The following is a 13,263-nucleotide window of genomic DNA, read 5'->3' as shown; positions in this document are numbered from 1 at the left end:
GCACAGGGGGGCGGAGAGCAGGTGGGGCGGGGCTGGCACACGTCCCGGGGGCATGGCGCGCGCACGGGGGGCATGTTGCGCCACTTGCAGGGGCGTGGCGCCCAGCACAGGCTCCTCCCCCCACTCCTCTTCCTCCCCCAGGGGCATCTCCACCCCCATCATTTTGCCCAGACACTGAGGTCCAGTCCCTAGAGCCTTCTGGTGGTTCCCTCCCTGCAAGAAGCAAAGTTACAGGGAACCAGGGAGAGGGCCTTCTTGGTAGTGGCACCCACCCTGTGGAGCACCCTCCCATCAGATGTCAAGGAAATAAACAATTATCTGACTTTTAGAAGATACCTGAAGGCAGCCCTGTACAGGGAGGTTTTTCATGTTTCATGTTTTATTGTATTTTTAATATTTTGTTGGAAGCTGCCTAGAGTGGCTGGGGAAACCCAGCCAGATGGGCGGGGTATAAATAATAAATTGTTGTTGTTGTTGTTATGTGGCCAGCATGACTAAACCGCTTCTGGTGCAATAGAACACCATGACAGAAACCAGAGCATATGGAAATGCCATTTACCTTCCCGTCGCAGTGGTACATATCTATCTACTTGCACTGGCGTGCTTTTGAACTGCTAGGTTGGCAGGAGCTGGGACAGAGCAATGGGAGCTCACTGCGTCGCGGGGATTGGAACCGCCGACCTTCTGATCGGCAAGCACAAAGAGACTCCGTGGTTTAGACCGCAGCGCCACCTACTCCAAGCTAGTGGCATTCTGGGACACGCCGTCTCCAACTGTGGAGGTGGAACAATGTTCATTTGAAAATGGACCAGAGGCATTTCACAGAAGTTCTTTTCAGTTTGAGGACGGGTGTTTAACTAGGTGCTTTTCAGTTGAAGCAAACCCATTCCAGGAAAGATCTGGTGTCCAAGGGAAGCGCAGCAAACATGTTGTTTGGAGGGAGTCGTGCCAACACCCCCCTCTTTCTTCCAGGCTGACTCAGGAGGACAATGCTGAATGCATAAACAGCTATTAATTTTCTTCTTCTTCTAAAGACTCTAAAGAATGGCTTTGCCAGGAGAGACAACACCCAGAACTGTCTCCAATCGCCTGCCCCCCTGCAACTCACACAGGCTGCATTCCTGCCCGTTTTTTGAACCACGCAAGGGCAGTTTACATATTTTTTATTTCAGTTCTGTTTATTGCCAGCCATGTTTGGCAGGGAGGGGGGACTCCCTATTGATTTCCATTATCTCAAAGTGTTTTCACAATTTTTAAAAAACCAGCAATGAAAACCATTGCGCAATTTCAGATGTAAAAATGATTATAACATGTGTGTGTGTGTTTTAAAAAATAAAGCACCGAAATTCTAAATCCAGATTAAAGGGTGAGGGGAAGATTATGGGCTGGTATTCTGATGCCAACAACATTGTGTGGTTGGTTGGTGCAAAAAAATAATAATCTTGCACCCTTCTGGGGGCACCTGCAAAGCGTTCCACAATTCAACGCCTTCCTCTTTCTCCGTCTACCAGCAGCCTGCAGGTGGCATCAGCATTCAGAAGTGAGTCCTTGTGATATTCTGACAGGGGTACAGTTTACAGCAGCACTGGATTTAGGGCAGTGCAGGATTCCCTGACACAGGGTGCCGAGCCAAGGTGGGACAAAATCGAGAAGATCCATAGCTGAGAAGAGCCAGTGTGGTGTAGTGGTTAAGAGCGGTAGTCTCGTAATCTGGGGATCCGGGTTCGCGTCTCCGCTCCTCCACATGCTGCTGCTGGGTGACCTTGAGCCAGTCACACTTCTCTGAAGTCTCTCAGCCCCACTCACCCCACAGAGTGTTTGTTGTGGGGGAGGAAGGGAAAGGAGAATGTGAGCCGCTTTGAGACTCCTGAAGGGGAGTGAAAGGCGGGATATCAAATCCAAACTCTTCTTCTTCTTCATTTGGGGCACCAAATTTTGGGCTTGCACAGGCACCATATTATGAAAGATTATCAAAATCCGCCCCTGCTTCCAGCCTTCAGAAAACATAAGAAGAGCGTGCTGGATCTGACCACTGGCCCATCTACTCCAGCATCCTGTTCTGGCAGTGGACAACCAGGTGCCTCTATTGGAAAACCTGCAAGCAGGATCCGAGCACAATAGCAACTCTCTCCTCCTGTGATTTCCAGAAACTGGTTTTCAGAAGAATTCCTGCTTCCGGCTGTAGAGACAGAGCAGAACCACCCTGGCCACTGGCCATTGATAGCCCTCTCCTCCATGAAACTTTTAAAATAATTTAAATTCAATGAAAACTTTTGAATTATGTTGAAATTAAAAATGGGGTGGGTCCCTGGGGGGCCAGATTTGGCCCCTGGACTGCTAGTTTGCCATCCTTCAAATTCTCTTCTGAATTGTGGAGTTGGGAGGGACCCCTGGGGTCATCTAGTCCAACCCCCTGGAATGCAGGAATCGCAGCTGAAGAATCCCTGACAAATGGCCATCAAACCTCTGCCTCAAAATCTCCAGTGAACAAGACTCCACCACCTTCCAACGCAGTCAGAAAGTTCTTCCTGATGTTTAGTCGGAATCTCCTTTCTCATAATTTGAATCCAAACTATTTCATGATAATGCTTGCATATAAGAAAAATGCAATCCATAATAACCAAGAAAACAGATTTCTTGAGGTGGGCCTTACTTTTACGTTTCTGGAATGACAATGTGAATGATGTAAGGGCAGTATTTTTTTAAAAAAAATGCTATATTATCCCTTCCTCCAATTTTCCAGCACAATCTATTTCATTTGCTTTCTTTTTCTTCTCGAGAAACGGGGATGTTTGAGATAGGATGGTTTTTTGGGGGGTGGGGAATTGTATTATTTTTAAAATAATAATAATAATAATAATAATAATAATAATAATAATAATATTTATTACTTTTAGAACTTACAAAAAGCAAAAAGAAGAAAAAAACAAAGAAGAAAGAAGAAGAAAACAAAGAAGAAAAAGAAGAAAAAAACAAAAAGAAAAAACAACAAAAAAGGAAAATACAATACAATATATAAACAATACAAAACGCAACATTAACCTAAACAAAACAAAACAAAAACAATTTAAAAACATACATTGTACCATTTCAGTAGTCTATCTTTCATACCCTTGTTTCATCGACCTCCTCTCACCTCCCTTTTTGTATTCCACTTCTATTACTGTAATTGTTTCAGCAATTCCTTTCCATCTTTCTCTATTTTCTGTCATATAAATATCTTAACTTATTTTTACCCTTATTTTCCATTAATACTATAATGCTTATGGGAATTGTAATACAGTAATAAAACTTGAATAAAATGATTTAAAAACGAAGGAACAGAAATCCTGAGCAGGTTTCTACTGGGCTCTGTCTCTTTTTGCGAGAGCTTCTCCTGCCCTGTTGAGAAGCAACTGTTGTGTGTATGTTTTTTTCCTCTCCAGAGCCATCTGGGGAGAAAAGAAGGAAAACAGCGGGGAACGGATTTCTGGCTGCGTTGCTTTGAGAAAGACGGATGCCGAAGTTGCGCTTCTGCGCGGCGGCGGCGGCGGGCGATTGAGACATCCTCATTAGAGGCTGGGCGAAGGGAGATAGATCTGGCCCTGGCAGGTCTGTGAGCGTCTGGAGAGCGAGGGGGAGAGAGACTTTTGCAGAGAGGGGAAGGCGTGACCAGCATGGAGAATGCCAAAGGACCTCGGAGAGAGAGAGGCATTCTCTCCCTCGCTGTGTCTTTCACGCACAAATCTCTGAGCGAAGATAAGCCCGGCAGCTGAAGGTTTGGGGACAGCGCGCAAAACACACACGACACCGCACGGTGCCAACAAACCAAACCGCCTCTCCAAAGGGATCAAAAGTAATCAGGGCCAGCGGAGCTCGCAGGAAAAATGAGGTGAGTTGCTGTGGGGGGGGGGGGGGACGGGGACATCCAAAGCTGTTTTTCTTCCTGAGTCAGATCATTGCCTCCGCCTAGCTCCGTAGCGTCGGCACGGACTGGCAGCGGCTGTCCAGGATTTCAGGCAGAGAGCTGGTGATGCCATTGGGGCAGTGGCGTAGCGTGGGGGGTGCAGGGAGGCCGGCCGCACCGGGCGCAACATCTGGGGGTTAGGGTTAGGGGGCGCAAATCCACGGGTTAGGGGGTGCAAATTACTTGCCTTGCCCCGGGTGCTGACAACCCACGCTACGCCACTGCATTGGAGACTGAACCCCGGGACCTTCTGCACGCTCCTCCGCCCCTGAGCTACGGCCCAACCCGAGGGGAAAGGGGTGTCATGGAGGGCTGGCAAGGGCAGTAGGGCACCAGAGAAAAAAAATCGGGGGGGTGGCACAGAAGGGGCGAAGTATATTTCTAGGCGGGCGAGCTGTGTCCCGCGTGTTTAGGACCCTGAGAGAAAGAGAACTGTATTAATAGCAGGAGTCCAGCAATTTGGGGGAGAGGCAAATGGGGGCGAGCTCCTTGTTTGGGGGTGCTTGCCCCCCAAATCCGGCACCAACCATGGTTATCCACCACCACCATTTCTTCTATTGCACTCTTGCAAGCAGGGGCAGAGAGAAGATTCCGGTTTCTGGGAAAGGAAAAGGTTTAATTCTGGCACTCGTTGGCTCCCAATATTTCTTGAGGCGCTTTATCTGGAGACAGGCGGGTGCCAGCTTTCACAAGCGACACCGGACAGGAGTTGGACTAGATTGACACTATGGGTCCCATTCTAGGATTCTATGTGCTTCCACTGGCAACGCCACACATGGGGGTGTTGTTCTTGGCGTGGATGTGTGCTTGTGGGCAGTGGCGTAGCGTGGGGGGTGCAGGGGGGGCCGGCTGCACCGGACGCAACATCTGGGGGTTAGGGTTAGGGGGCGCAAATCCATGGGTTAGGGGGCGCAAATCCACGTGTTAGGGGGCGCAAATTACTTGCCTTGCCCCGGGTGCTGACAACCCACGCTATGCCACTGCTTGTGGGGTTTTAAACTGAACTGTGCCTCGTGCTTTCTAAACCATGTGGGGCTCATCGTCACATTTTTCAAAGCATTCCTGGTTTAAGATGTGGGACTTGAACTGGAACATAACAGCCTCTTGCTTGCCGGAGCAGCCTTCTGTCTGGAAGGTCCTCTTAGGTTTGGATCTCTCGCTGTCCCGAACAGAAACCAGGGAGAAAACAAGCCAGAAAAAAGTTGATACCTGCCCTGTTCTGATTTGAGGTTCCCTTGAGTTTCCTGGCACTAGAATGCACCCATTCCCCCCTGAAAGCGCAGCTGGATTTAAACTGGAGCGAAACTTTTGAAATAGAAAAGGCCAATCTTGGCAGGAATGAAACACCCCCCTTTTTAAAAAAAAAAAAAGAAGAGGAGGGGGGGAGGGAGGGAGGGGGGGGAGAAGGAAGGCTCCCTGTTCCTAACCTCCTGTTTAAGGCACGCTCAAGCTGCGCCCCACATCTTAACACAAAACCCTCTGCTTCTCTTGGGGTTAACAAAACAGAGAGCGCACGCTCAAGCCTAAGGGTTCAACTAAGTTCCACTCAGAGTAAACATATTAAAATTAATGGATCTAACATAGACTGTGTACACACAGTAAATTTAAAGGACAATTTCTCCCCTCAAAGAATCGTGGGCGCTGTAGTTTGTGAAGGGGTTGCTGCTTGGAAGTATAACTCTGACAGCGGCCCAGACTGCTTTGATGGAATGAATGTGCTCTGAAAGTATAATGCGTGTACAGCATTGTCATAATCCAAAATCAATAAAAATCCATGGCTAACTGAGGTTCTGCCTTCCCCCCCCCCGAAAAAAAGGCCTGCCCCCCTAACAAAAATCCCATGCTTGTCATGTTCATTTTGCGGGTCTACTTTGAGTAAACTTACCTGACTGCCACCCAATATCAAGAGAGCAGCAAAGTTTTGAATTACACAGACGACTTCTTCAAGGGAGGGTTGCAAGATTTAAGGTTTCACATACAGTGGTACCTTGGGTTAAGTACTTAATTCGTTCCAGAGGTCCATTCTTAACCTGAAACTGTTCTTAACCTGAAGCACTACTTTAGCTAATGGGGCCTCCCGCTGCTGCCACACCGCCGGAGCATGATTTCTGTTCTCATCCTGAAGCAAAGTTCTTAACCCGAGGTATTATTTCTGGGTTAGCAGAGTCTGTAACCTGAAGCATCTGTAACCTGAAGCGTATGTAGCCCGAGGTACCACTGTGATTCTTCTTTGGGAAACATTCTGTTCGCAACTGGAGATGTTGAGCCAGCAAACGGCCTAGCTGTGCCTGATCAGGACTCTCCTTCCTTTGAGGTTTTTAAAATTGAGGTTGGCTGGCCATCTGTCAGGTACCCTTTAGCTGAAATTCCCGCATTCAACTCCACATAAGGGACGCGGGTGGAGCTGTGGTCTAAAGCACTGAGTCTCTTGGGCTGGCTGATCAGAAGGTTGGCGGTTCGAATCCCCGCAATGGAGTGAGCTCCCATTGCTCTGTCCCAGCTCCTGCCAACCTAGCAGTTCGAAAGCATGCCAGTGCAAGTAGATACAGTGGTATCTCGGGTTACAGACGCTTCAGGTTACAGACTCTGCTAACCCAGAAATAGTACCTCGGGTTAAGAACTTTGCTTCAGGATGAGAACAGAAATCGTGCTCCGGCGGCGCGGCGGCAGCAGGAGGCCCCATTAGCTAAAGTGGTGCTTCAGGTTAAGAACAGTTTCAGGTTAAGAACAGACCTCCGGAACAAATTAAGTACTTAACCCGAGGTACCACTGCAAATAGGTACTGCTGCAATGGGAAGGTAAACAGCGTTTCCATGCTTTAGTCCTGCTGGTCACATGACCCAGAAAGCTGTCTGTGGACAAATGCCGGCTCCCTCAGCCTGAAAGCGAGATGAGCGCCACAACCCCATAGTCGCCTTTGACTAGACTTAACTGTCCTTGGTCCTTTACCTTTTTTACCTCAAATCCACAGTTCTATGGTCCTATTATTCCCGTCCAGAGGTCCTTATCAAGCTGGCCTCACCATCTGAGATGAGGTAGGTAAGAGCTGGGGGAGGGGGGTGGAGAGAGAGAAAGCCCCTGCCAATTTACACATTTGTAGGGATGAGAGGGAGCGACGGTGGCAACATTTGTGCCGTCATTGAAGTTCTGTTGGCAGTCAGGATCCAGTGGCAGAAAGGTCATTGGAGAGTTTGTGTATGAACGTTGCAGCACTAAGTTTTCTGGTTGCTGTTTTGTTAATGCAGTTACTATTTTACAGATTATAAATGCTGTATTGTTTTGCCAATTATATAATATGACTTTTGCTTTCATTGTGATATTCCACTTATTTTTCCGTTGTTGCTTTGTAATAATAATAATAATAATAATAATAATAATAATAATAATAATAATTTATTATTTATACCCCACCTATCTGGCTGAGTTTCCCCAGCCCCTCTGGGCGGCTCCCAATGGAGTGTTAAAAACAATACAGCATTAAATATTAAAAACTTCCCTAAACAGGGCTGCCTTCAGATTTCTTTTAAAAATAAATTAGCTGCTTATTTCCTTCACATCTGAAGGGTGGGCATTCCACAGGGCGGGCGCCGCTACCGAGAAGGTCCTCTGTCTGGTTCCCTGTAACCTCACTTCTCGCAATGAGGGAACCGCCAGAAGGCTCTCGGAGCTGGACCTCCATGTCCGGGCAAAACCATGGGGGTGGAGACGCTCCTTCAGGTATACAGGACTTGTTAACAGTGCCTTATAGATTGTAATTGTTTCACTGGTGATTTTGTTAATTATTCCATATGGTTCATGCTATATTTGTGATGCTCTATTATGTTCCATCGTGTTATTCTTACTTATTGTTCATAAGCTGCATCAGGATTCATGGGCATTAAAAGTGATGTAGAAATATAATAGATATAAAAATCTGCCCCCGGAGATGCTTCTCTACATTACTGCCTTTTCAGGGGCAGGCAAATCATACAAACCTCCCCACCACAAACTTTAATAAGTATACTAGAAATATTATCCACACAGTCAACAGTTTACTTTATAATGTGCCAAAAAGTCCTATGTAATATTTATTTCGCTTCATCTATGAATCGTATCCTGTGGAACATCCCGAAGCGATTAAGAATAAAAACGTCATGAAAGCATCCATAAAAGCATCAACAATAAAAACATATAGAAATGGTTTCAAATCTGCTACAGATGCTGGCTGGGATATATATATATATAAATCCACTTAAAAGGCATATATGGATATGTGTTAAACATATGTATTAGAAATATTATTCATAGGCAGAATAGGGCAAGGGAGCAATCCTTGCCACTGGGCTCCCAGCTCAACCAGTGTTCATTCCCCAACTCCAGCTAAATTGAAGATACAGTGGTACCTCGGGTTAAGTGCTTAATTCATTCCGGAGGTCTGTTCTTAACCTGAAGCACCACTTTAGCTAATGCGGCCTCCCGCTGCTGTGTGATTTCTGTTCTCATCCTGAAGCAAAGTTCTCAACCCAAGGTAATATTTCTGGGTTAGCGGAGTCTGTAACCTGAAGCGTATGTAACCCGAGGTACCACTGTATGCTGGCATAATTTGCCCATCCCATCTGAGCTGACGCCAAGCGTAAATCCCCAAAAGGCAGTACAGTGGTACCTCGGGTTAAGAACTTAATTTGTTCCGGAGGTCCGTTCTTAACCTGAAACTGTTCTTAACCTGAAGCACCACTTTAGCTAATGGGGCCTCCCGCTGCTACCGCACAATTTCTGTTCTCATCCTGAAGCAAAGTTCTTAACCCAAGGTACTCTTTCTGGGTTAGCAGAGTCTGTAACCTGAAGCGTCTGTAACCTGAAGTGTCTGTAACCCGAGGTACCACTGTATTCTGGGAGTGGGGTGGGACTAGGCAGGGGAGACTTAATCTGGATCCTAACTCTATTCAACTCAGTCACGTGACATGTTAAATACAGTAAAGGGTAAAGGTAAAGGGACCCCTGACAGTTAAGTCCAGTCGCGAACGACTCTGGGATTGCGGCGCTCATCTTGCTTTACAGGCCAAAGGATCTGGCGTTTGTCCGCACACAGTTTTTCTGGGTCATGTGGCCAGCATGACTAAGCCACTTCTGGCAGAGCAGTGCACGGAAACGCCGTTTACCTTCCCGCCAGAGTGGTACCTATTTATCTACTTGCACTTTGACCTGCTTTCGAACTGCTAGATTAGGAGCAGCAGGGACCGAGCAACAGGAGCTCACCCCGTCACAGGGATTTGAACCACCGACCTTCTGATTGGCAAGCCCTAGGCTCTGTGGTTTAGACCACAGCGCCACTGTAAAAACAGTAGTCTAAGTCAACCTTTATTTTAAAGAGTTTGTTATCCCTCTGAAAATAAAGAGAGCCCGCTGGATCAGGCCAGTGGTCCATCTAGTCCAGCACCCTGTTTTCACAGGGGCCAGCCGGATGCCTCTTCCGAGAAGCCTACAAGCAGAATCTGAGCACAACTCTCCCCTCCTGTGCTTTCCAGCAACTGGGATACAGAAGCATCACTGCCTCCAGTTGTGGGTGAAGAGCACAGTCATCGTTGCTCCTAGCCATCCATAGCCCTCTCCTCCTCCATGAATTTCTCTAACCCCCTTTTAAAGCCATCCGAGTTAGTGGCCATCACTGCCTCCTGTGGCAGGGAGTTCCGTAGTTTAACCGCACGGCGTGAATACGTTCTTTTCTCTGACTTGACCCTTCCAGCTTTCCGTTTCTTTGGCTGGCCATGAGTTGTAGCATTAGGGGAAAGGGAGGAAAACAGATTGAGGTTGAATCCTGACAAGACAGAAGTACTGTTTTTGGGGGACAGGGAGCGCGTGGGTGTGGGGGATTCCCTGGTCCTAAATGGGATAACCGTGCCCCTGAAGGACCAGGTGCGCAGCCTGGGAGTCATTTTGGACTCACAGCTGTTCATGGAGGTACAGGTTAACTCTGTGTCCGGGGCGGCTGTTTACCAGCTCCATCTGGTACACAGGCTGAGACCCTACCTGCCCTGAGCGCCGAGGGCCTTCTGATGGTTCCCTCATTGCGAGAAGTGAGGCTACAGGGAGCTAGACAGAGGGCCTTCTCGGTGGTGGCACCCGCCCTGTGGAACACCCTCCCTTCAGATGTCAAGGAAATAAGCAGCTATCCTATCTTTAAAAGACATCTGAAGGCAGCCCTGTTTAAAGAAGTTTTTAATATTTAACGCTGTACTGTTTTTAGCAGTTGATTGGGAGCCGCCCAGAGTGGCTGGGGAAACTCAGCCAGATTGGCGGGGTATAAATAATAAATTATTATTATTATTATAAAACATTTCTCTCTCTCTACTTTCTCCATGCTGTGCATCATTTTTATAAATATCTGTCATGGCGCCTCTTGTTCTGACAGTCTTGGGCCAGCTCAGCTGGCCATAGCTGTGCTCCTTCCTGGTTGGGGTTTGGATCTGGTGTAAGTTAACTTACGCCAGCTTGCTTCATGCCAGCTTCTTGCATACAGGATTGCAGTGATGGTCCAATTTTGTCTTCAGAAGGCTTTTCCATCATGTTGTAGCCTTTGAGATAGGGAGGGAGGGAGCAGAGAGAGAGAGAGAGGCATTAGAGGATGTCCCTGTCTATATATTCTGAGCAGATTTTTCCTTTGGCTTGCCGCTTCTGTGGTCAGATGGGGATTCTCAGAAGCCTACTTGCTAGAAACCTCAACTCATCTGGAGGAAAAGAGGCCCCGTGCTCCAACTCAGCCTCGTTAACTGTCCTTGTTTTGAACTGGGTGCCAGATCAGCCAATTAAAATCTCTTCACATGCACACTATATATACCAGTTCAGAGCATCAAACCCCAGAACACTGCAATGAATTCCTTGGATCATCAGCATGTCACTGCCTCGTGGCTCCCAAACCCTCAGCGATCCAGTTGTTTTCCTAGCCCCACAAATCCCTCCTGCAAGTACCCAAGACCATTTGGCACCTGAGGCGAACCACAAAATGGTGCCCCCTCCCCAACAGGGAAGAAGAGGCGAATGAAGATCTACTTCAGGAAGAAGGAGGGGAATGAAGATTGACATTGGGGTTGGCTGCCCCTGTGGATTCTGCTGTGCCCTGAGGCAGTTGCCTCACCTTGCCTCATGGGTGGGCCGGCCCAAGTCCCTCCTGTTTGTGTTACTTATCAGTTCATCAATGTCTGTTTTCAGCCCAAACAAGCTTTCAAAGCATAGGCATCTACACAGAGGGAAATGAATCTCAATCTCCAGATTGCCAGATTTAAAAAGAGTATTTCTAGCTTTTGAAGAAACTGAGATATGAGGCAAAATGTACAGGCATTAGTCTCCTCTCTCTTTTTGTGAGAAACTTAGCTGGTTTCTCAGCCCCCCCCCCCAAAAAAAACCCTAGCTGGTTTTCCACCCCTCCCCACACAGCAGAAAAATTCTTCAGGCTTCAAAAAACCATTATTTAAGCACAGGTTATGAAATAAAGGGTATCTATATTATAACATATGCAGGTTATACCAGCTGGGGCCTGAGAAGAAATTTCTCACTTCTCAACCTTAAATGCAACTGTCCTTTGAAATGCACGCTTCTCTGAATTTTGCAGCGCGGTTCTCCAAACAAAAAATGTGCATATCAGGGGAAGCTATGCATTAAACTGCATATATCAGTGAAAATAATGTGCAAAAAAAAATGCTTTCTAGCAGGGGAAAACACTTGCTGAAATATGTTTATTTGGCTAACCACGCACTTTAAAGGGGAACTTATTTTCATGAGGACAAGAAAAACAAGAAACTGAGAGAATTCACCCATGTCTAACGCAATTCTTAATCCTTCCTGCAGATGCTTTGAATTGTTGGGTTTGAAGGGGCTTTTATTTCCATGCAACTGAAGGGCACCAAGTTGCCACGGACTGGGTTCTGCAGGTCTGTGCTGCTTGCTTAACATTTGAATTCCATCCTTCCTCCATTAAACACAAGCTGGTGCTGAATAGGAGACTATCCAAGCACAATTCAAAGTGTTGGTGCTGACCTTTAAAGCCCTAAACAGCCTCGGTCCTGTATACCTGAAGGAGCGTCTCCACTCCCATCGTTCTGCCTGGACACTGAGGTCCAGCACCGAGGGCCTTCTGGCGGTTCCCTCCCTGCGAGAAGCCAAGTTACAGGGAACCAGGCAGAGGGCCTTCTCGGTGGTGGCACCCGCCCTGTGGAACGCCCTCCCACCAGATGTCAAAGAGAAAAACAACTACCAGACTTTTAGAAGACATCTGAAGGCAGCCCTGTTTAGGGAAGCTTTTAATGTTTAATAGGTTATTGTATTTTGATATTCTGTTGAAAGCTGCCCAGAGTGGTTGGGGAAACCCAGCCAGATTGGCGAGGTATAAATTTTATTTTTTATTTATTTAATTATTATTATTATTATTATTATTATTATTATTATTATTATTATTATCTCCTTTCCTGTCATTTGAATCCACTGGTAGTCATCATGGTCTCTCTGTGTGTCTCCTGCAGGTACTTTCTGGTCTGGTCCCTTTGTGCCTTCCACCTCGTCAAAGCAGACACCATTGAACTGACAGACATGTTTGGGGAGATCCAGTCCCCAAATTATCCAGACTCCTATCCCAGCGATTCGGAAGTGACTTGGAACATATCAGTGCCGGACGGCTTTCGGGTCAAGCTCTATTTCATGCATTTTGATCTCGAATCATCCTACCTTTGCGAATATGACTTTGTGAAGGTGAGTGTCATTGGCTCTTGTTCATTCATTTATTTCATAAAAATTTTACACCACTGAATTGCAAAAGGAAAAAAAAAGAGGAGGAGGAGGAAGCTTCCAAGTGGTTTGCAAGAAAGCTAAAACAATAAGTAAGAATCATTGACAACAATAATTTAAGGTATTTGGAAAGTTAAAATAACAACGGGCCAAAACCAGATTAAAACTCACATCAACATTCTAATAATCCGGGTAAGGCATGTGTCAAAAAGAGCACAGAGAAGGCACCTTTCTGATATCAAGTGGCAGGGAGTTCCAAAGTGTAGCTAGTGTCACACTAAATGATTGAGTAGCAGTTGGTCTTGGTTGGGGATGAGTAGGTTCACCCAACCTCACATTCCATTCCTCCTTTTTTGCTTCAAAATTTCGCTCTGCACTGCTGACCCGTTCTCTTTAATTCCCATTGAACTAGGAAATAATGCACAGATTATTCCGGAGTTAAAGGATATATTGTTTGCCACACCCATTCATTTCTTTGCGCCTCTTCCTCTGCTATGTTTCAATGTTGCCTGTGAACTCTTGACGTTTGCGTTTCCCAAAACACTGAAAAAATAGGCACCTGT

The 13,263-nt window shown here is 46.7% G+C and overlaps 1 protein-coding gene across 4 annotated transcripts in view; it reads left to right on the top strand.

Annotated features, from left to right (window-relative positions):
* Window positions 1–3,313: 3,313 nt before the first annotated feature.
* The window catches only part of MASP1 (MBL associated serine protease 1), a 112,363-nt gene continuing 102,413 nt past the window's right edge, over window positions 3,314–13,263 (top strand). Inside the window, exons 1-2 of one of the 4 annotated variants that reach the window (XM_083739479.1) lie at window positions 3,314–3,871; window positions 12,439–12,664. In XM_083739479.1, the coding sequence (XP_083595605.1) occupies window positions 3,867–3,871; window positions 12,439–12,664 (231 nt within the window). In that variant the 5' untranslated portion in view covers window positions 3,314–3,866. The remainder of the gene's footprint in view (window positions 3,872–12,438; window positions 12,665–13,263) is intronic. The other 3 variants (XM_083739481.1, XM_083739480.1, XR_014564345.1) reach the window with 3 other exon arrangements.

Source organism: Podarcis gaigeae (genome assembly GCF_964106915.1).
Source record: "Podarcis gaigeae genome assembly, chromosome: 5".
Taxonomy (NCBI): domain Eukaryota; kingdom Metazoa; phylum Chordata; class Lepidosauria; order Squamata; family Lacertidae; genus Podarcis; species Podarcis gaigeae.
The sequence above is the reverse complement of the archived record's forward strand: the minus strand, read 5'-3'. Positions and strand labels throughout refer to the sequence as shown.